The 24,309-nt window shown below is 39.1% G+C and overlaps 1 protein-coding gene across 2 annotated transcripts in view; it reads right to left on the reverse strand.

Moving 5' to 3' along the window:
- nme7 (NME/NM23 family member 7) overlaps window positions 1-16,726 on the reverse strand; it is a 74,053-nt gene extending 57,327 nt beyond the window's left edge. Inside the window, exons 1-6 of one of the 2 annotated variants that reach the window (XM_060919839.1) lie at window positions 16,478-16,726; window positions 9,778-9,879; window positions 8,021-8,187; window positions 6,601-6,711; window positions 2,228-2,278; window positions 1,457-1,664 (exon numbers count right to left, since the gene is read on the reverse strand). In XM_060919839.1, coding sequence (XP_060775822.1) covers window positions 1,457-1,664; window positions 2,228-2,278; window positions 6,601-6,711; window positions 8,021-8,187; window positions 9,778-9,879; window positions 16,478-16,480 — 642 coding nt within the window. In that variant the 5' untranslated portion in view covers window positions 16,481-16,726. The remainder of the gene's footprint in view (window positions 1-1,456; window positions 1,665-2,227; window positions 2,279-6,600; window positions 6,712-8,020; window positions 8,188-9,777; window positions 9,880-16,477) is intronic. The other variant, XM_060919838.1, reaches the window with a different exon arrangement.
- Window positions 16,727-24,309: the final 7,583 nt, after the last annotated feature.

The following is a 24,309-nucleotide window of genomic DNA, read 5'->3' on the forward strand; positions in this document are numbered from 1 at the left end:
GTTCTTCACAAATATGGCAAGTATAGTAAACTGAGTAGCATAACCAAAAAAAAAAAAAAAACCACACACACACACACACACACACACACACTGATACTTAAACTGAACTTGCAGAATGCTGTCCCCCCCCTCAAAAAAAACAACAACACACCTAAGGCAGTTAGCATCAACACATGATTTGTATTGTGAATAAGTATTTTTTTACAATACTGCACAAACATACATCATGCCTCTCCCAGATCCTTCAGCACAGCATTTTGGGGAGGGGAACTAACTACATGCCTGGGCTAGATCTCACTGAGCAACGTTTGAGGTCATCGGATAATTATTTTCATTCAAAACTAAAACCTAACTTTATGTGCTTTTATTAATTTTGGTAGTCACGTTGTCAGTCTTTCATCAATTTCCTTCAGGGTTCCATTTATTTGAAATAAGGATTTGTTTCAAGAAGCCTTTCCCTTCCAGCAGTGCCTCAATTAGAACCATGTGGGACCTTTTGTGAGGTTTGGCACTACATGGTGTCCCTCCAGCACCTCAGGGTACTCTGCACTAGCTGGGGGTTTAGGATGGGAACTTGGCTATATTTATAAATAGAACTTTAATTAAATCTGACTTCAGGTAAGTAAAACCTATTAAAGTTCTAAAATGAAGAAAAATCTAGAAACAAATAGCTAGAGAAATAAAAAGGAAGGCTTGCACATGCTTTTTGAACATCCCATTCCAGGTTTAGTCCCCTTTAGCTGTGATTATAACCTCCACTCTTTTGGGAAGGCTTTCCATGAGATTTTGGAGTGTGGCTATAAGGATTTCCCATTCAGGCAAAAGAGCATTAGTGAGGTCAGGTGGGGAGGCTTGGGGTGCTGTCAGTATTCCAATTCATCCCAAAGAGGTTCAGTAGGGTTGAGGTGTTGAGGCGTCAAACCAAACAAGTTCTTCCACTTCAACCTTGGCAAATCATGTCTACATGGGCCTTGCTTTCTGTACAAGGGCTTTGTCATGCTGGAACATATCTGGAAAGCATAATGCTATGGCATATAAAGACATTCTAAATAATTGTGCTTCGAACTTTATATAACTGCTATCGATTTCACATTTAAATTTATTGCATGTTAAATGCAATGGCTGCAAACTGAACCAATTTATACTGGTTGCTTTTAATCGCTTGCTGGGTTTCATTGAAAATGCTACAGCATACAAAAGACATTCGAGACAACTGTCTGCTTCCATCTTTCAGGCAACAGTTTGGGGAGAAACCACGTGTGATGGTCAGGTGTCCACAAACTTTTGCCCATTTAGTGTATGCATAGGCTGGACAACTGCAGTTACTGAATGTATATTACATGTAAATAAGGGTTTAGGAAGTGGGAACAGTGCGCTTTCAAATCTGCACTCGTTTCTATGCAACTGTGATGAATAAGAGCCTTTGTGTCTAAGAGGAGTGTTTCTGTTTAAATACCCGTGCCGCAGATGCCAATGAGTCTGACCCATGCCCTGCATTTTTGGTGCCATCCGTTCCAAACTGGGCATGGAGGCTGGCTGGAGTGTCTTTGCGTGCCACACCAGAGTCAGTAGGACCCAGAACCCTCCTCCATACAGACACAGCCTCATCTCCCATCAGCTCCATGACAATTATAGGCCCAGAGCTCACAAACTGCACCAGGTTACTGTTTAAAACAACAAAAAAAAAAAGTCAGTCAGTGTGTGCATGTTTAAATTAAAATCTCACAGCACAGAGAATCATGTTGCTGTAGAGTTAAACATACTGCCTTGCTGTTAGGCACTTTTTCTTGCTTTATACTTGTCAGACTATTTGCCACTTTTACATTCTACATCAAAGTCCCAAAGGTACAACAATCTACCTCACTATAGACATGTTATGCCATTCATATACAAAAAAAAAAAAATACTTGATTTATCTGACTATTGATTAATTTGAAGGCACGGTCTACAATGGCACTATAAATGTCTTTGCAGTGTCCTCCAATGATTCAACGGATTCCAAAGTTGCCAGTTCAGAGGTCACCACAATGATTTTACGTCACTTTCTTGAAAAAAAAAAAAAAAACACCTGCCATGTCATCTAAAGACATTGGAAGGTGGGAGGAACGTCCCAGAGACAACACGCAAAGTCAAAAGAACGGTGATGCAAGAAAACCGGCCTTTAAAATACCTTTGAAAAGCTCCAGCAAACTCACCGGAGTGAATCATTCACTCGGGAGAGACTTACTTGAAAAAAGACTTTGACTGATGTTCCATGTAAAAGTCCGCTGCCTGCTTCCTGTAAGAAAGCCATAAAAGTACACACAGTTAATAAGTGATCCAATGAGCCCAGCTTACTTCTATACCAAGACCAAGGCCTGCATTGAGAACAATTTGTTCCTCTTCATTGGTCAAGCAATTTTAAAATTCTCATTATTTTCTAAATCAAGCAGGTGACATGACTACAAGTTCTCCTCATTTAAACAAGACAGTACATAAAGATGTACGCTACAATACCTTATTCTTATACTCTTATTCTTTTGAACCACTAAAGTGCAAGTTAAAAAGCTGATAAAAGGTTAAAAGCCCTGATCTCCCAAAAACAACAGTCACTCATAATTCCACATAGCCTTCCAGGAAGACAGAAAAAAAAAAAAAAAACACTCAGCACTTTCCAGGTTCAGTCACTATGTTTTACTACTTAAAGGGTCAGTCTTTAAAAAAAAAATTAAAAAATAAATAAATAAATAAATAAATAAATAATAATAACTAGAATAATAATAATAATTATGAAAGAAAAAGGTTTCATATTAATAGACACACCACATCTCATGAAGGTTATGTAGCACTACTAAACACCTACACATCTGAGCACAGTCAGTTGCATAAAATCTTACTCTCCAGTGCCTATTAAATATCTGTCTTCCAGTGCATCTGTAGTTCAGCAAATTAACGTCAGCAGTTATCAGTATAACTGCAATCAGACCCATTCCTTTAGTTGTGCAACAGCAGTTATGGGTGTTTAAACGAATGAATACATTTCAACAGGAAGAGATTGAACATGCAGAGTTTAAAAAAAAAGAAGAGCAATGAAAAACATGTCACACTCATCAGACCACAGCAAATGTCTCAGCACTTGACAGGGTGTGTTTACACCACAGTCAAAGGTAAAAACGGAGAGAAAGAAAGCTACAAAATGAGGCAATAACGAACAAACAAACAAATAAATAGGATATCGAAATTTTTTTAGTGAACTTTATTTTTAAGTAGTTCAATTAGGAGCACATCTAGGTTTCTGAACTACAGCTATAGCCACCTAACAGATTAGTCATATCACTAAATATTCTATCCACATTCACTGGATATGAGCAATCACATGCTCTGATTGGCTACTCTACTACTAGGATATCAGCTTGAATATCGTGAGTAGAGAAAAACAAAATGGCGGCGCGTGTTGCTGAACCAACCGAGGATGAAATAAAAAACTCTACTCGAAAACAAAACCCCATAAAATACAAAAAAAAAAAAGCAACAAAATATGGAATAACAATATTTGATGGTAAGAACATATCTTGTTTTTATTTTTCAAGAATTCTTATTATAGCATTTTTCACAAATTGCTACTGTCATTTCGTTGGTTTGTTTCCATTCCAAGCGAAAATGATTGTCGGACGTTTCGTATAGTTTTTATTTATCAAATTTGCAAAAAATAAAAAAAAAAACGCTCTGTTTCTCAAAATCCAGTGAATGTGAACAGAATAAAACAGTTATTCCACTCAATATCATTGTACATGGCTTATAGCCAACGAGGTGCAATCAGCTCATGTAAAACTCAACTTCGTGGAATAACTTAAATATGAAATCACTCCTTCTAAAAATAACAACGTTCACATTTCAACTGTACTGACCTCTGCCTGTCAAAACCATTTCTATGCAATCACATGCATGTTATGTTTTCTGCTTCTGAACACGAATAAAATGAGAATTTATTTTTATTCGCAACTAATATTAATTTTCAGTTTAAACAAAATTTTCTGATTCTAACACACTTGATGAATACAACCTACATGCCCAGACCATTATTAGATGGCACGGTGTTGTAGTGGTTAGCGCTGTCGCCTCACAGCAAGAAGGTCCGGGTTCGAGCCCCGTGGCCGGCGAGGGCCTTTCTGTGCGGAGTTCGCATGTTCTCCCCGTGTCCGCGTGGGTTTCCTCCGGGTGCTCCGGTTTCCCCCACAGTCCAAAGACATGCAGGTTAGGTTAACTGGTGACTCTAAATTGACCGTAGGTGTGAATGTGAGTGTGAATGGTTGTCTGTGTCTATGTGTCAGCCCTGTGATGACCTGGCGACTTGTCCAGGGTGTACCCCGCCTTTCGCCCGTAGTCAGCTGGGATAGGCTCCAGCTTGCCTGCGACCCTGTAGGACAGGATAAAGCGGCTAGAGATAATGAGATGAGATGAGATAATTGATGTGACAGCTTTCACAAATACATGAACTGTTATAGTCATTCTTTCATTATAACATGACAGCTTCAAAGGACAAGGAAACTATATACAGTGGTGCTTGAAAGTTTGTGAACCCTTTAGAATTTTCTATATTTCTGCATAAATATGACCTAAAACATCATCAGATTTTCACACAAGTCCTAAAAGTAGATAAAAAAAAAACCAGTTAAACAAATGAGACAAAAATATTATACTTGGCCATTTATTTATTGAGGAAAATGATCCAAGATTACATATCTGTGAGTGGCAAAAGTATGTGAACCTTTGCTGTCAGTATCTGGTGTGACCCCCTTGTGCAGCAATAACTGCAACTAAATGTTTCTGGTAACTGTTGATCAGTCCTGCACACAGGCTTGGAGGAATTTTAGCCCATTCCTCCGTACAGAACAGCTTCAACTCTGGGATGTTGGTGGGTTTCCTCACATGAACTGCTCACTTCAGGTCCTTCCACAACATTTCAATTGGATTAAGGTCAGGACTTTGACTTGGCCATTCCAAAACATTAACTTTATTCTTCTTTAACCATTCTTTGGTAGAATGACTTGTGTGCTTAGGATTGTTGTCTTGCTGCATGACCTACCTTCTTTTGAGATTCAGTTCATGGACAGATGTCCTGACATTTTTCCTTTAGAATTCGCTGGTATAATTCAGAATTCATTGTTCCGTCAATGATGGCAAGCCGTCCTGGCCCAGATGCAGCAAAACAGGCCCAAACCATGATACTACCACCACCATGTTTCGCAGATGGAATAAGGTTCTTATGCTAGAATACTTTCTCCAAACATAACGCTTCTCATTTAAACCAAAAAGTTCTATTTTGGTCTCATCCGTCCACAAAACATTTTTTCCAATAGCCTTCTGGCTTGTCCATGTGATCTTTAGCAAACTGCAGACAAGCAGCAATGTTCTTTTTGGAGAGCTGTGGCTTTCTCCTTGCAACCCTGCCATGCACACCATTGTTGTTCAGTGTTCTCCTGATGGTGGACTCATGAATATTAGCCAATGTGAGAGAGGCCTTCAATTGCTTAGAAGTTACCCTGGGGTCCTTTGTGACCTCATCAACTATTACACACCTTGCTCTTGGAGTGATCTTTGTTGGTCGACCACTCCTGGGGAGGGTAACAATGGTCTTGAATTTCCTATTTGTACACAATCTGCCTGACTGTGGATTGGTGGAGTCCAAACTCTTTAGAGATGGTTTTGTAACCTTTTCCAGTCTGATGAGCATCAACAATGCTTTTTCTGAGGTCCTCAGAAATCTCCTTTGTTTGTGCCATGATACACTTCCACAAACAAGTGTTGTGAAGATCAGACTTTGATAGATCCCTGTTCTTTAAATAAAACAGGGTGCCCACTCACACCTGATTGTCATCCCATTGATTGAAAACACCTGACTCGAATTTCATCTTCCTCAATAAATAAATGACCAAGTATAATATTTTTGTCTCATTTGTGTAACTGGGTTCTCTTTATCTACTTTTAGGACTTGTGTGAAAATCAGATGATGTTTTAGGTCATATTTATGCAGAAATATAGAAAATTCTAAAGGGTTCACAAACTTTCAAGCACCACTGTACAGGCATCACAACTGATCTGACTTGATATTTATTTCAGACCAGAACAGAGGAGATGGCTTTGTACAGTTTCACCTGTTTTTCCCTGCAGCTGACTGGAAGGTAGTGTTTGTTTTGCAACCTTATTACAATGACCAGCATCACAGCCACCTTTCCTGGAGATCCACCACGGCTAAATTGCATTTATTGAAATGATTTTTTAATTTTCATTTGGCAACAGTGAAAAAGCATAAAAATCATTGAAGCTGTAAATTTAATTTGTAGCCTCTGTATGGCCATTAAGTGAAGTGCGGTTTGATGCGTTCTTTGTTGAACAAATAAAACAGACTAAATATCACAATGCCCTTCAATAGATTTTGCTTTAACTACTGAACAGATGACTAACGGACAACACTGGTGAATTAGTATTTGTGCAATCCCTACCAGTAGTGCACATTTCCCTGCATGAGAAAGAAACAACAGCTCTTAATGTGGCCACTAATCCCTCAAGCGCTGTTAATTAATTGGAAGAGATAATTTTTAATGGTGTTTGTCGGCTCACCCAGACAGCTTCGTCATTTTGGCCTTGGTGACAATAAGACCGGCATCATAAACCATCTGAATAATGCTGCCTACTTTGGTCACTGCATCTGGTTTAATCATAGCCAATGTCCTATGGAAGAGGAAAAAAAAATTTTTTTAAATATCACATTTGTGAGAAAGGGTTTAAGGTATGCAAATATTCATCATGCTTTATAAGCTAACTATTGCAAGGGGAAAAAACAGTTAGAGAGCAGTACAGGTCTTCACTTTTATATAGGTCAGAAGAACAAAAATTAGAAATGCTGATCCGTGCATGACTTTACTTGAAAGTGCTGGTTCATAATAATCCCCTAAGCTGAGAATACAATGGTTTCTAACGTTTTTGATCACTGTTGCTCAGGTGCTAGAATACTAGGAACCAAACAGCCAAGCCATGAGGAAAAAAAAAAAAACAGCAGCAAGAACTACATAACAGCTGAGTTACCCAGTGTGACCACCTGTCAACATATTATTCTTCTTCAGGGAGAAAAGTGTGGTACATGTTCTACCTTGTCTTTGCCACTGATTTGTGTCTAATGAGTCTGCAGAGTACACCTTCTTAAATCACTCATCACTTCATGCCCTCTGATTTACATTACTGGCATTTAGCAGATGCTCTTATCCAGAGTGACATACAACATATCCAGAGCAGCCCTGGGAGCAGTTGGGGGTTTAGGTGCCTTGCTCAAGGGCACTTCATTCACTTCCATTCCTGCTGGGCCAGGGAATCGAACCAGCAACCTTTTGGTCCCAAAGCTGCTTCTCTAACCATTAGGCCATTTCAGAGTCACTAGTTTACCACTAATTGCAATTACAATTTGAGAGCAGGAACCATTTGCAAAGTTTGAAAGCCTGATTCATTAAGGTTGATAGAAACAACTTGAGTTTAACTGGATAGGACACTCGACCGGCTGGTTCCAGAGTCTGATTTCAAAGTCGTACAAAGAGACTTGGGATTCATTTACACGTTATCTATAAAATATGGAAACTGTTCATTACACAGCACAGCAAGAAAGCCTCTGCTTGGAAGAATTTCTCTCTCTCTCTCTCTCTCTCTTTTTAAAAAAGTATTTCCTTTCAAAGTAAACAGAAACCTAACTACGACTAAACAAATAGAATGCTCAAAAGGTGTTTGGAATGCATTTTAGCCGAATTAGACAGCGAGAGACCTCAGAAGTATTTACCTTCAGTCTGTGCCAGACCACAGCTTGGTGGTGTCTGTTACTAATGGCTGTTATCTTTATGCTTCTAATGCATTGTTATTTCAGGCAATTGTACAATAGGCACTAAAACTTTTACAGACTCAGACATATAATTCTTCATAATTTTTTTTTAACACAAACTTGTTCATCAGGTTGGAAGGTAAGGTTGGTGTTATAATAATTAAAGAAGTACAGTACCTCTCTTTCTTGCTGCCCAGTTTGTTGGCAGTGTATTGGTCACCATAGTCAATGAGGTTGAGTTGTCGAGAGAAGATAACAACACGGTTCCCCAAGAAGAGATCCTCTGGATGGAGGTCCTCATATTTGATTCTTCTCAGAAAGGTCCTCTGGTTCTTTACATCAAACTAAATTGAGAAAAAGAACACGTATGTGGACAACAATCTATAGAGGACATTGTCTAATGTGGAATCTTAAATCAGCCCAAAAGCCTGGATCAACTCATGTAAAATTCTAAAGGTGCACAAATTCAATCTTTTCCTATTTTTCATTTGCAAAAATAACACCTAATCTAATATTCAGTTTTGCTGTACTGAAATCTCACACAGGTCTGGTATATGGCAATAAGACCTCAGTCAGAACTTACAGATTAAAATCAAACTGACTGACAAAGTCAAAGCAACTCAACATTCGTCATAATTTATTGCAGGCAGGACTTTCTCTTGGGTGAAGAATCTCATATTTATGTACACTACACTGGAGTCACTGATTGTTACCAGAGAAACAGAGACTCTTCCCTCTGGCTGACTTTACACGTGAAACTTTCATGTAACTAGTTGTAGGCTGTAAGTAACATGAAAAGCAACCGACAGCTGCAGAAAATGCTTTAATGTTAATTAAAAGATAAAGTTTCAAAAAAAGATACCGTAAGTTTCAGAAAAGATGTCAGGACGCAGATATGTAATCTTGGATCATTTTCCTCAATAAATAAATGACCAAGTATAATATTTTTGTCTCATTTGTTTAACTGGGTTCTCTTTATCTACTTTTAGGACTTGTGTGAAAACCTGATGTTTTAGGTCATATTTATGCAGAAATATAGAAAATTCTAAAGGGTTCACAAACTTTCAAGCACCACTGTAACCCAACAGATTATCTGCCCTCTTCCACATACATAAGCTCCCAGATACCCACGATTGGCTAATGTCACTGTGAATAATAGGAGAGTGTACGCTATCCCTCCCACCTTGAGAGCATGGCCAAGTTTGCTCTCTTGGACTTCACCAAGAATGGCTGTGGCATTGATGGGATTCAAATTCCCAATCTCCTGACTTTATGGCGAATACTCCTGGGTAATGCTCTTCTGTTGCATTACCCAGGAGCCTGATGTTACTGCAATTTTATATATGAAATACTTCGTGAAGTTTAAATCACTTATTTATTTCAATTGCACACAATTCTTTAGTGAAAATTTTGTGAATATATATTTCATATTAATGACTTGACAGAAAGCAAACCAAAACAAATATATAAAAAGAAGACAAATATGTCTAGCTATTCACTTAGGACAAGGAAAGGGCACCTTATGAAAGGAGGAAGTGTGCATCAGTGGGAGTTGATGCACTGCAATGGCTGAGCTGTATTACTGGAAGATTTATCATTCACACTGCAAAGTCATGATTTTGTCATTTTCAGTTCTCCGTGAGCTTTGACTTTTTTAAGTTTTGAAATGAAATCATCTGTGCTTTAAAACCCCTCAGAAATGTGCATGTGAGTGCAAAAGAAAATGCATGTTACTGAAACTTTCATAAATCTGGTAGGAATTTTTTGTTTGGTTTACCCCACAAAAGCATTTACGGTTTTACTACAAGATTAAGCAGTGTTGGAAAAGGAAAATGATCATGTGAAACACATTGGTGTAGTGTTACAACTAGAAATGGGTGCATCTGGGAATAAAATTTCCATCGGGGGGGAAAGAGTGTGGGCGGGATGCTTACCATCTCCACAGACCCATCTTCAGGGTAATACAGGAGCTGATAGCGGCGTAGGAGAGCAGCACTGGGGTCGTACCACTCAGCCAGAAAGGCAAAGCGCTCCTCCTGCGAAGGGAACAGCAGACACAGCGTGAGCTCTGTGATCAGCTCTGGCCCAGCAGAGACATGTCAGGAATGATAACTCATGCGCAAGGACAACAAGTTGGAACACTTGAGGTCTAACCCTCAGCATAAGCAGGCAGCTGGGATCTGTCACAACATGGGATGCAGAGGTCACTGTTTTGAGTGTGAGCCTCTGCTTCCACCCTACAGTTATTACACAGCTGGTGCTACCTTTTCACAAACGCACAGCTGTAGAGTCAGGACTTGAAGGAGATGTGATAATGTCGCTATGTGAAACAGGCCCGAGGTCAAACTAACAGTTAAATAATGGTTATTAATAAAAAACTAAACCAACACCCCAAAACATTACAAAAATTGTTACAGAATGCAGAGGAGTGTAAGTATTCTAGAGTGTGAAAGCTCTATTTTGCTTTTAACGCTGGTGGCTGGACTTTCTGCTTTTCAGTCTGGTGTTGCAGTTTTCACCTTCACACTAAAGCACAGAATGTCCTTGAACAGAAATATGGAGGAGACAGGGAGTGTGCAGCTCTTCGCTTGCAGGCTGCCCTCTGCTGGATGGAAGGCTACATGTCAGACATGTTTAGCAGAATGTGATCCAGACAGAGCTGGAGTGGAATACTGATGAGAAACTCTTTTCAAGGTACAGTGTTAACCACGGAATAACAAAGGTCACATTGATAATGGTAGAAGCATAAAAAGCTATAAAGCACAGCCTGGAGCAGCTCTTTTTTTTTTTGTAACATGATTTATTCCCCAATAATAACAGACAATATTCATGTTAATAAATGACATATTTTGTAACCTTTCAGATCATTATGAAGTCTGTGCAGGAAAATCATGCAGCCTCAGAATACCATGTTCCTGGAAGTCTTTTCAGCAACGTTTTCAGTTTAGAAACAGCTTAACTAGTCCAGCAATTACGTTAAATAAACTAAGACTAACCCAATACAAGTGAGGCAGACAACTGTCTGTCAGACAGACGTTCAAATCAAATCAAGTTTATTTGTATAGCGCTTTTAACAATAAACATTGTCGCAAAGCAGCTTTACAGAATTTGAACGACTTAAAACATGAGCTAATTTTATCCCTAATCTATCCCCAATGAGCAAGCCTGTGGCGACGGTGGCAAGGAAAAACTCCCTCAGACGACATGAGGAAGAAACCTCGAGAGGAACCAGACTCAAAAGGGAACCCATCCTCATTTGGGCAACAACAGACAGCCTGACTATAATATTAACAGTTTTAACAGGTATAACTCTCAACTGTCCTCATGGGGCCGTCCTTCACAGGAGCGTTGCGATAAAACTCCGACCAGACACAGGGCACCAGGATGGATCAAGCAGGTCCGAGGGGCAGAAGAGGCCAGCATCTCAATCCCAGGATCAACATGTAACTCAGAGGGACAGATTGGGTGGGGAGACGTTACCCCCTTTCTACCATCCTTTAATAGACGGATTAAACTGTGCGTAATATGATTACTAATGTGCATTATTAAGGTGTGGTTCAGATGTTTAACAGTCACTCAGATTTGTTGGGTCTCAGTGGTATAAAAAAAAAAAAAAAAGTGTTTCATTCATAGCTAAGCTATCTTCTTTTCTCACCGCAGTTTATACAGAACCTAAGAAGCCTAACTCAGAACGGTACTTAATATATTAAGTTTTAGATTACCGGAATGAAGTGATTTTTGGAAGAAATTTTGTTGGACATTTTCTTGCCTTCAAATGCTAAAGCACATACATGTCAACCTTTGGTCAATCAAACCTGTATAACCAACCTCCAAAATCCGTATTTCCCTTATAAAATCCGTATAAGATGCAAATTAAAATAATTTATCTAAAATTTGAATGATAATTAACAATGATATATCCAAGTTACTTTTTATTCAATATTAATAACAATAAACCTTCAGAATGAATACAAAGCTCCAATGTTCGACAAAAACACAAAGTGTCACTCTAATGTTCTGAATTGTACTCCATGACAGCTTTTTTTAGCAGTCTGCACCAATACCTCACGAGGCTGCATGTCACAGCAAGTGTCTGTGTTGATCTTGCCGGAGTGCCCATTTAGAATCTTTTCAGTCGCTATTGAAAGTCGCTCAGGTGGAAATACGTGTTTCAAACAAAATGTTACTTTCCAGTTGGCAGGATTCTCGCAATGCGGTGTGCGCATGATCAAAAGTGGAACGAAGTCTCGCTACCACAAGATAACACGCGATTTCATAAGACTCTTTACTGGCTGTTTGTGCTTTCTGTGGTGTACAGTACGTTTGTAAATGTTATCCACTCTTATCATCATGGGAATTGATTATAGCTCTAAATAAATATTGAAGTTTTTTTAAAGAATCCGTATAACTTTATTTGTACGCCCGTATACTACGTTTATTGAATCAAATCCGTATAAAATACGGACATTCCGTATAGGTTGACATGTATGAAAGCAGCACGTGTTTGACTGAGGGGAAACACTTTTACACAACTGAGCAGTTGAGATATTGAGGGTATAGTGTAGTGAGGGCCCTTCCCCCAACGAAGGCTTATTTTTACCCCTCACTAAGCTGTGTAAGAGATAATATTGGCATAAACAGCCTGCACTTCACAAAAGGGAGTCTTGATGCCCTATCAGAAACGTCTGGATGTAAGTGTACCGTTTCTCTGTACAATCAAGTCCCCGACTGGTTATGACGTGTCGCATTAGGTGACTGCAAGCTGTGAAACATGAGGCAGGTTTTTAGTATTTTGTCCAAAATATTTTGTCCCCTTAATTATCATCATTCTAAGAATGATGCACAGTTCTTCACTGAAAGGTTATCAAAAAATTAACCACCCCAGTGAAACAACTTCCTGCGCAGCACATTGTGAAAAAAAAGCTATTAGAGAAGTGTAGCTACTATTTAGCTACCTTCAGTTACCTTCCTTCTGAAAAAAAGCACATGCTGATTCGACTTGAACTGTGCAGCAGACCCGAGCATTACTCACTACCTTCCTGACCACTCGCAGTCACACAGTTGAAGTGCTAATGACTCACGACATTCCACATTTATAGTCGTACAAATGCCAACCATTTTCAGGAAACAGGTGAATGAATAGGCTCAGTGAATGGAGAGAGCTTTCTGATGTGTACAATATTTGTGAAGGGTACACCTTACATGAAACCTGGATAAAGAAAAACCACAATATAGTACAAAGTGTTTATCGACACTGACAAATGTGTCATGTTCAGATGACTGATCCTCAGAGTATGATTCACAAAGCTATGACAATATAAGAGAAAAGTTTCAATGCATGAAGCAACTGTGATGTCAAAACAAATGAAACACGGCTCGTGTTTTAGCCAAAAGTGACATGAATCAGCAGGAATGCTCCTGAACTACTGTTTACACAGCCAGTCTGCTTGATGAAAGCAGGGATGATATACAGTATTTCCTCCTCATGAGCAACACCGTTATAAACCATACTGCGATACTTGTCAGTAGATGCTCTGCATTCTCATTCCTCTCATGGCAGAGGTTAACAGGGGTCTACAAGAGACCGATCGCATTTCTTTACTCCTTCCCCGGTTCAGGTTTACCCAAGGACAATGGCCTGTCTCATAAAAAAGTATACGGTATGAATGTTTCCTCAATAAATTCAGCACTATGACTGAGTGTAAGAAGCCTGGGTTCTTTTATCGAGACAGTACAACGACAGTCTGGTAGAAACTTTTCTTCCACTGAGATCACTAAACCTTGGTGAATTTCCTTGTTTGGGTCCAGCCAGAGCACACTGGAAAAAGCCAGGCTAATCTGCTGCCTCTTATATTCACTGGACATACAAGTAAAAGTGGGCCTTTCCTTTCTGAACGGTTTCTGGAAACCTGCAGTTTCTCAGACACCCACAGTCCACCCTGTGCTATCGCAGCAAACATTTTACACAGCTCGCACAGATCAATGTACAGACATTGTGGAAATGTGGAAAATTGTAGAAACAAAATGGAAGAATTTAAAGAGGACCGAGTCACAAGTGCTGTCTTTAAATGTGTAACAACGAGCAGATGTTGATAACAGCTACAAATTTACCCATGTCAAAATCAAATAATAAACATCGTCGGATCAATTTAAATTAATGATACTGGATATTCACAAACACCTATACATCAGTTATATGATAACTGTAGATGATTAGAGCTTGGTAAAGTTGCTAACGTTTTCTCATTCATTATAAGTAACATTGAGGGGACTGATGTGAAGGTTAAGTGCGCCATCTAGTGGTAAGACACAGCAGAGCGCTGTATTCCTTCTCAGGAATTGTTCACATTTTCTTCAGGTTTCATCATGATACAGGTATTAATTCTTTATTTAATAATACATAACTGTGTGAACGCCTGGGAAAATCTCTTTAACTACAGGTTTTTTTCTTGTATAAGGTTATACGTGGGCGGCACGGTGGTGTAGTGGTTAGCGCTGTCGCCTCACAGCAAGAAGGTCCTGGGTTCGAGCCCCGGGGCCGGCAAGGGCCTTTCTGTGCGGAGTTTGCATGTTCTCCCCGTGTCCGCGTGGGTTTCCTCCGGGTCCTCCGGTTTCCCCCACAGTCCAAAGACATGCAGGTTAGGTTAACTGGTGACTCTAAATTGACTGTAGGTGTGAGTGTGAATGGTTGTCTGTGTCTATGTGTCAGCCCTGTGATGACCTGGCGACTTGTCCAGGGTGTACCCCGCCTTTCGCCCATAGTCAGCTGGGATAGGCTCCAGCTTGCCTGCGACCCTGTAGAAGGATAAAGCGGCTAGAGATAATGAGATGAGATGAAGGTTATACGTGCATCTTTAAACATGTATCTCAGTGATGTGGTTTAGGCATTGGAAGAGTCCGTTTCATTTCCAATGAAATCCAACACACTGGATGACTATATAAATTGGTTCAGTTTGCATTTAACATGCAATAAATCAAATATGAAATCAATAGCAGTTATATAAAATTGGAGGCACACAATTGTTTAGAATGGTCAATGCCCCTGTGCACAAAGCAAGGTCCATGAACACATGGCTGGCCAAGGGTGGAGTGGAAGAACTCAAATGGTCTGCACAGTGCCCTGTCTCAACCCCACTGAGCACCTTTGGGATGAACTGGAACACTGACTGTACGCCAGGCCTTCTCACTCAACTCCACTCCCACCCCTTTTCCACCATGGTAGTTCAAAGGCCAGTTCAGTGTGAAGTTCTTCACGAGTCAAAGAATCGGCTCCCAGCCAAGAAAACTGATTCTAGTGTGGCACCAACACTTTGCTGGTCTAAAATCAAGAATCACCTACGACAGGGGTTGGGGGCATGATTATCAGGACCAACATTTCTTCTCAAATATAATCATCATCCAGAGCAATCACAAGCAGCACAACTGTGCTGGACCAGTCGTGTTCGGATGCCAATGTGAGCTCACAAAGCTAGGAGCAACACGTAAAGAATGATGCAGTCCACCATCGCCGTTTTTGTTGTGCTTGGCACTTGTGTTGCTGTTAAAGCCATAGAGACATCTACAAACATATACAATGACGTAATGATGTGGCTCTATGGTGGCTCTCTAGCCTGTGGAAAAGCAAACCAGTTCTTAGAAGGTTCACAAGTAGAACCAACTCCAAACTGGCACTAGCACCTAGTTCTCCTTGGCAGAAAGCGGGTAATGCCTCACTCATGCTTGTGGCTGAATGGACAAATCCCCACAGCCATGCCCCAAAATCTAGTGTAAAAGTCTTCCAAAAAGAGTGGAGGTTATTGGGATGTTCAGAAAGCAGATATTGGTGTGAAGGTCAGGTATTCACAAACTTCTAGCCATATAGTGTATAGTTATGTTGAAAATGTTATGGGTTTTTTTAGGTGACACTTCAAGCAGAGGTGTCAAAAATGGTCCGAGTTTTGTTTGTCAAATTCCAGCCTCATTTTCCAGACGTCACAATTAACAAAACGTTGCTCATTTTAGTTTCATTTTTATACTGTATCATTAGTAAATTAGGGTGGCTGTACATTTAAAACTTGTCCATCTTATCTCTACTCACACTGTAAATACCAGTTAACTGGGGTGTAATAGCACCACCTGCTGGCGACAAACAAACAACACGCTTAGTGCTACCGAAGAAGACATTAGCAGATAGATGGATTCTTCTTTCTTGCATAAACTAGGACCGTAATAATTATTCGCGCTAATTAAATATTCTTCCATTCACACGTCACTGGCTTCGATTACATATTACTTGCTTTGCTTGTTGAATTATTATTGAACCTTACGATTTAACAGGAAGCTGAACACTTTCCCGCCGCAATTCTGACTTATCCCACCCCTACGCTTGGATTGGATAATAGTTCCCATAATTACGTGTAAACTCGTAGATGTATGGCTGAAGTGTCCGTGTTGTGACGCAGCAGCCAATCCTAGCGTAGTAGGGCGGGATTTTTGCAATGCGATTGGGAAACAAAATACAACGCTGTTCACTTGCTAACGTTAAGCCCCTTATCTAAAAACGCGTTTTGCAATAAATTAGCTCACGCTATGTTATATTACAAAACCTCTTTAACTTTACAATGTCGTACAGTGAGTCAAATGTTTATACTTTACCATCTCTAGCTTCCCAGTCTTTGGTTTGTTTCCTTTAGCCAAGAATGAGCTCGCTTGCTCGTCTTGTTAGCGTATTTGTGGATCACTGTTTCCATAGTAACACAGAACGATTGACGGATGGTTCTTGAATTAAAATTAAGCGTGTGTAATAATAATTTCAAATTTAAAAATGAAGGAAAGGTTCATTGTAAATGTTTTCCATACGACCAAAAATATCTTGCAAAAAAAAAAAAACCCCAGAGCCCTGTTGACTTTTCTTTTCTATTTTAGACTTGACCCGGAAGTGATTTATTGACCGGGGGGGGACGCTTCTAAAGCGGTTGCCTGTGCACTTTGTACTAGTGGTTTTTTGGAGGTGATATCACCCGGCTGGAAGGGCATTAGTGACTGGAACCTACGGAAGGAACTTTCAGCAGCATATCAGCATTTTAATGTTTACAACGCAAGTAAAGCCTAGGAGACCTTTTGTGTAATAAGTTAAGTGGGGGTAGAGAGGGAATAGTCGGTGTGCTGTTCTTTTCTCTTAGCAATGGCAGGGGATGAAATACAGATGAATGATTTGGGAGAGGAGGATGACAGTAGTAGTTGGATGTCAGGGAGGGCAGGTAAGGGAGCAAAGAGGACAAGGAATGAAGGATCAGAGTGTGAAGGGCGGTTTAATGTTGGGAAACGAGGAGTGAAACACTTGGACCCATTAAAACTTACAAAAATAATTACAAATCAAGTTGGGGAAGTAAAGTTCGCTCGAGTGTTAAATGACGGAAATTTGTTAATCGGATGCAGTTCAGAGGAGCAGTGCGGGAAAGCTCAAGGGTTGCAGTCTGTCGGGAAGGCTGTAGTTCAGCCCCCCAGGATTTCACGGGCCTTTTTTGTGATTGTTGCGGGCTAAAATGTCTGATGTATGGAATCAAATTTGTGCCAAAATGTTCATACAATACTTTTGAAATATCAAACAAAAACAGCAAATCAAAATACAAAAAAAAGTCAAATCCTTTTAGACTGGCAAACAAATTATTCGTGTAATCGTGCAAAATATCAGTCTATTACTCTTCAGAAACCTTTTATTTTTATTCCGCGTCTCTCAGTTTTGTTTGACGTAATTTATTTTGGTTGCGATTCCAGCTTTCTCGTTTGCGCTCCCTGACTTTTTGCTTGCAGTTTTGGCACAAACTTCACGTGTGGGTGGGCTGTCCAGTCCAGGAATGCGTTCCCATTGGCTAACTTGTGTTTGACTGACAGCTACGCTCAGCGATTCCCCCGGAAGCTGTTGCGGCCATTTCCTACTCGGATTCTGGCGGACTGTTTTGACGAGTGACCGATCCATTGACGGTAAACAAGGATCGAGTGGACTTCAGTGGCGACTATGATATTGAATTAATTAAACAAAGTGTAAGTGCGGGACAAATGTGTTGTGTTGCAGTAGTGCACATTATGCAGGCGTGTTTAACGTTAGCAAGACGGCTATTATATTGGGTAGTGGAGCGAAGTCTGTAACATTTGACTTGCCACGAAACACCTGCATAATGTGCACTACTGCAACACATACAACACATTTGTCCCGTACTTACACTTTGTTGAATTAATTCAATATCATAGTCGACACTGAAGTCCACTCGATCCTTGTTTACCGTCAATGGATCGGTCACTCGTCAAACAGTCCGCCAGAATCCGAGTAGGAAATGGCCGCAACAGCTTCCGGGAGAATCGCTGAGCGTAGCTGTCAGTCAAACACAAGTTAGCCAATGGGAATGCATTCCTGGACTGGACAGCCCACCCACACGTGAAGTTTGTGCCAAAACTGCAAGCAAAAAGTCAGGGAGCGCAAACGAGAAAGCCGGAATCGCAACCAAAATAAATTACGTCAAACAAAACTGAGAGACGCGGAACAAAAACAAAAGGTTTCTGAAGAGTAATAGACTGATATTTTGCACGATTACACGAATAATTTGTTTGCCAGTCTAAAAAAATTGACTTTTTGTATTTTGATTTGTCGATTTTTGTTTGATATTTCAAAAGTATTGTGTGAACATTTTGGCACAAAATTGATTCCATAATGTTGGGGGGGGTTTCCAAAAAAATTGCGATGAAAGTTGCGGTGTTGTTTAGATTTTTGTTGCGATTACATTGCGGGAGGAAGTGAAAGTTGCGAGAAATTGTTGCGATTTTCTCTTTTTGTGATTAAAATGGAGTATGTTATATTGTTATTACTGAAAAACTGATTAAAAAAACAAGACACTGAGAGATGGTCCTGTAAACAACTTTACCAATATAAAAGATTACCAGGACTACAAAAATGCAGAAAAATAGGCTTTACTTATCCAAATGCACCTGTTGGTTCAAAAGTTAAAGTGCATAGAACCTCACAGCACAACATGAAGTTACCTTAAAATATAATATAAATGCCTCAGCTTTCATGTAAGAAAAAAAACCTATTAATACTAGTACTGTGTGCAGGCAGTCTCTCCTGAAGACTAAATTAAACAATAATTATAAACTAAGAAAATAAATGGCTCAGGCTTCATAGAAGAAAAAAAAACAATTTGAACAGAATCTCACAGTATGATGCTGAAGCTGCCTAAACAATGGAAAAATAAAATACCATTTTGGCAAAAATGTTGGCATCCATTAATTTCTTGTATTAAGTAAAAAAAAGTTAAGTGCACACAGTCCTTCACTGTAAACATAACACTTTCAGTAACAGAATTTAAGCCTACATAAACACTGACTCGCACCTCAAGACGACGCCAACGATTGGTCAAATTTGTGGGAAAGTTGCAGTGATTGGATATAATTGCAACACCGCCCTGAATTCGCGGGGATTGGTTGAATTTGCGTTGAGATTGCAAATCGCAACGTCCTGGAGGGTCTGGTAGTTGCTAGGGTAGTGAAGCTGGGAGAACATGGATGTAAAGGGGTAATTTATGGGATCCCCATAACTGTCGATATGAAGGATCTGATTAAAAATCGTAAGTCTAGGTGTGGGGTGGTTAAAGATGCAAGACGATTAACTAGGGGCTTTGAGAAGATAGAGACTGAATCAGTCTTAATAGAATTCAACACAAAAGACCTCCATAGTGAACTATATTTTGGATTCATGAGATACAGGGTTAGGGAATTCACGCTGAAGCCAATGCGGTGCTTCAACTGCCAGAAATTTGGTCATGTGGCAAAAGTGTATAAGGAGGCAAAAAGGTGTGCCAAGTGGGGGAGAGGGCATGAACCCAAAATGCTATAATTGTGGAGGGGGACACAGTGCTGCTGTGAAGTTATGAAGAGAGGAGCTAAAATCAACAATATTAAAATAAAGGAGATGCAGAAGCCCTTAAAAGGGTAGATACATTAAAGAAAGCTAATGGAGAAAATGTTAGAAGGGAAATTGCTTCAGTAACTGCATGGAAACAGAGGCAGGAAATGCCTAAAGAAAAGGAGAAAAAGACATGGGAGGAAAAAAGAGATTTAGTTATCTTTATTGCAGGGGTGATAAATACAACAACTGAAGTTAAATCAAAAACAGAGAGAATTCAAATTATCACAAAAGCAGCAATACAGCACTTGGGTATGGTGGGTTTAAAATGGGAAGAAGTACAAGATGGACTCAGTGTACAGCCAAGTCAGGAAGGAAATAGTTTGGGATGATCCTATTGGTTCTGCTACTCTTACAATGGAACGCTAGAAGTTTGCTAGCAAATGGACAGGATTTTAAGGAATTCATTGATAGCAGAAATGAGAAGCCAGATGTCATCTGTATTCAAGAAACCTGGCTGAAGCCTAGGTTGGATTTTGTTTTATATGACTACATTAGTGTTAGGCGAGACAGAGAGCAAGGAAATGGAGGAGGATGTGCGACTTTTATTAAGAGGGGAGTACCCTACAAAATAATGGGAATAGGGAAGGAACAGGAATATGCTGTAGTGGAGGTGTGAGCAGAAAATAGTAATAATAAACTTTTATAATCCATGCAAACAATTAGAATACAAAGAGAAGATTGAAGGCCAGGATAATGACAATGTTATTTGGTGTGGGGACTTCAATGCCCATAGCACATTATGGGGAGGAGATAAAACGGACAATAATGGTCTAGTAATAGAGGAGATGTTAAATGACAGAAATTTAGTGTGTTTAAATAATGGTAGAAAGACGAGAATAGATATAAGAAGTGGCAAAGAATCAGTGCTAGATCTTACTCTAATGTCCAGCAGATTGGTTCCAAAATGTGAGTGGGAAGTACATGGAAAAGGAATCATAGGAAGTGACCACTATCCAATTATGACTAAACTGAACATTGAGATCTTAAGGCAATCAGGAAACGGTAACGGTAGATGGGTTTTCCAAAAAGCTGATTGGAAAAGATTTATGGAAATGAGCGACTCCTATCTCAATTCGGTACAAGAGGAAGATGATGTTGAGAACTATGAAAGTGAAGTACGGCAGAGTATATATTTGGCTGCAATGACTACTATTCCTAAAAGTACAGGTAAAAGTATGAGGAAAGCTGTACCATGGTGGAATGAGACATGCACTGAAGCTATAAAGAACAGAAATGGAGCCTTTAGAGTACTGAAAAGAACTCATAATTTTCAACATCTAATTGAATATAAAAAAACTTCAGGCAGTACTGAGAAGAACTGTAAGGCAGTCGAAAAGAACATACTCAGAGCCTAATCTAGGGTGCGTAATACGCGTTTTTTATCTGTCTGTCGCACATCCACTTTTTGGGCACGAGAGTGATATCGCGTATCTATTCATTTTGTCGCGCATTTATAAGTAGAGAGCGTGTAGTCGCGTTTTACTGAATCTTGTATCAATTTGTCAGCACCAGCTAGCAAGCACTACGGTAAATATAGCGTTGTTTACACACCAATCGCAAAATATCGGAAAGGACCGAAGTATTCCGAATGGTTTATTTAGCGGGTAAAACAGTTTTGTGAACTATTATATCATTGGTCACTGAACCGGAAGACAGTGTCTCAACCAATCATGTGAAGTGTTTTAAAACTACCCAAAAGCATATGGCGCATACCGTTCTGTCTCATCCAAACATAACAATAAGTTTGTGTACAAATATGATCTTAGAGTAATTATATGACAGTGTGAAGACATACTAAGTCATTTGATTCTGATTGATATAATGGTTTTTGTAGTTTGAATTTGATATTTTCCTAATGCCAATATACAATTACTTAGATAACGTTTGGTATTATGTAAGTTTTATTTAAAAATATTATGAAATATATTTAATCTGTTCTTGTGCAATTGTAGGTACTGTAAGATTGTAAATGATAGAGATTATATACTTTTTAGGAAGTCTGAATTTTGAGATTATCTCCAGTCATTTATGTCAAAATCTAGTTTAAACATGGGTAGATTGTTTGTTTTTCACTTTCATGAAAGGTGGTCTGAACAAAACAAATATGATTTTATTTTATTCAGAAAGTCAGATTTTTCATCTTATTAATTAATAGTGGCAAGACTACATGGATTTTAGACTTAACTATATCAAATGATGCAATATTAACCTAGTCATATTTGATATGCAATATTATACTACTGGTGGTCAAATTGGTAAAAATAGGCTAGTCACATGATTTATAGTAAAACAGTAACCTAGTCATATAACAGAAAACTAGTCATATTTGTAAGGTTTTACAGTATATAATTCTTCATATAGTTTTTGATCTAAAATCTCTACATTTTTAAAGTTCAGATCTGATCATAATGTTTGTGCAATACTATAAACTGTGGATAAGTGTTTGCTGATATGGTTTTCATATCACTGTATTAAAGGATATGTATAGTGCCATAATTATGATATTATATAGATTAACATCTGATATGAATGTTTGTTACATGTATTTAGTTTTATTAATAAAACTGTTCTGTTTATAGATGTACTCTTGAAAATATCTACCAATGTATTACTTATTTTTCTGTCCCCACTAACAAACAAATGAGGGATATTTTTACCCATGCTACTATTTTCTGTCCCCTGTTTCTACAACTAGTGAGGGATCTGTCCCCTATTTTCAAATTCCTAGATTAGGCTCTGATACTGGAGGGAGCACTGTAGTTCTATTGGGAATACAACTTACACTGAGCAAGTATGGGGGATGATCAGGAGAATGGAAGGCAATAGAAGAGACTGGTGCTATCCTATCCTTTCTGATGGAGGGCAGGTGGCAGTATCAAATACAGAGGAAGCAGAAATGATGGTGGAAACACTGAGTAAAGTACATAGCTCCTATAATCTATCAGAAGAGGAGAAGAAGGGCAGGGCAGAAACAAGGGAGATCTATGCGGAAGTTATCCTAAGAAAGGAAAAAAGTCCAAGATAAATATAATACTCCATTCACCTTAGCTGAGCTAAAAGCGCCATTGTCTAAATGTAAGAAGTCAGCGCCAGGGAAGGATGAAGTTTGCTACACCATGCTAAGGCACTTAAGTGATGAGGGGCTTCAGAGGCTTTTAAATTTATATAACAAAGTATGGGAGGAGGGCAAAATTCCTTCAGGGTGGAAGGAGGCAGTTATTATCCCTATTAAGAAACCAGGGAAAGATGCCAGTAACCCAGTAAACTACAGGCCAATTGCCTTAACGTCCCATGTTGGCAAATTAATGGAGAGACTGATTAATGGAAGACTGATGCATTATGTTGAGGAAGGAGGACTGATGGCCAACTACCAGAGTGGGTTTAGGAAAGGGAGAAGCACTACTGATTCAATATTGTGCTTAGAAAATGAGATAAGGAAAGCTCAGATAAACAAAGAGACTGTAGTGGCAGTATTCTTAGATGTTGAGAAAGCATATGACGTTGTGGGTAGATGGCCTTTTAATTGAAATGCATATGATGGGAGTAAGAGGAAGTATGTTTAACTGGGCAATGGACTTCCTAAATGGGAGAAGTATTCAGGTTAAAATAGGATCAGAAATTTCAAGGAAATGTATGGTGGAAAATGGTACCCCTCAAGGGAGTGTGATAAGTCCTATACTATTTAACATCATGATTAATGACATTTTTTCAGAAATCCAGCCAGGGATTGGAAAATCATTGTTTGCAGATGATAAAGTTTATGGAAAAGGGGGGAAAAATATTACTTTTACTGTTTTTTTTAACAATATATTTATTGAGTTTTGCATATAAGAAACAAACATTTATAAACATACAAACATTTATGAACACCCCCACCCCACAATCAAGCACTCAGGGTAAAGAAAAGGAGACAAAAATTAAATACAATTAAATATAATTAAATAGAAATGTATTATATATATATAAGAATAAATGAAAGTAAATATAAATATACAAATAAATAAAATTAAATTTAAATCAATCAAATCAAAAGCCTAGATAAAATGATCCTAGACTTACATGGAGACACCATATAGGGAAAATGGCTGACCGGTGCAAAAAGGTTATGAACTTAATGAGATGCCTTGCTGGAACCGAATGGGGAGCAAGTATGGCCTCTTTAAAACAAATTTATGTATATCTGATAAGGTCAAGAATGGAATATGGTAGCCTGGCATATGGATCTGCCTCCAAATCAGTTCTGTTCTGGCTAGATGTAATTCAAGCTAAAGCTCTTAGGATATGCACAGAAGCTGCGCGGTCAGCGCCTGTATGTGCTCTCCAAGTCAAAATAGGAGAAATGCCACTTAGTCTTTGCCGGAAGCAACTGTAGGCTAATTACTGGGTGAATATGAAGGGTCAAACAGACAATCATCCAGTTAAAGCAATGAGTCAGCCAAGCTGGGAGAGAGAGGTGGCAAAATTATCAAGCTATGGATGGTCAAGTGACACTGTAGCGAAGGAACTGTCAATACATGACAAAGTG

Source organism: Neoarius graeffei, chromosome 4 (genome assembly GCF_027579695.1).
Source record: "Neoarius graeffei isolate fNeoGra1 chromosome 4, fNeoGra1.pri, whole genome shotgun sequence".
Classification (NCBI taxonomy): Eukaryota; Metazoa; Chordata; class Actinopteri; order Siluriformes; family Ariidae; genus Neoarius; species Neoarius graeffei.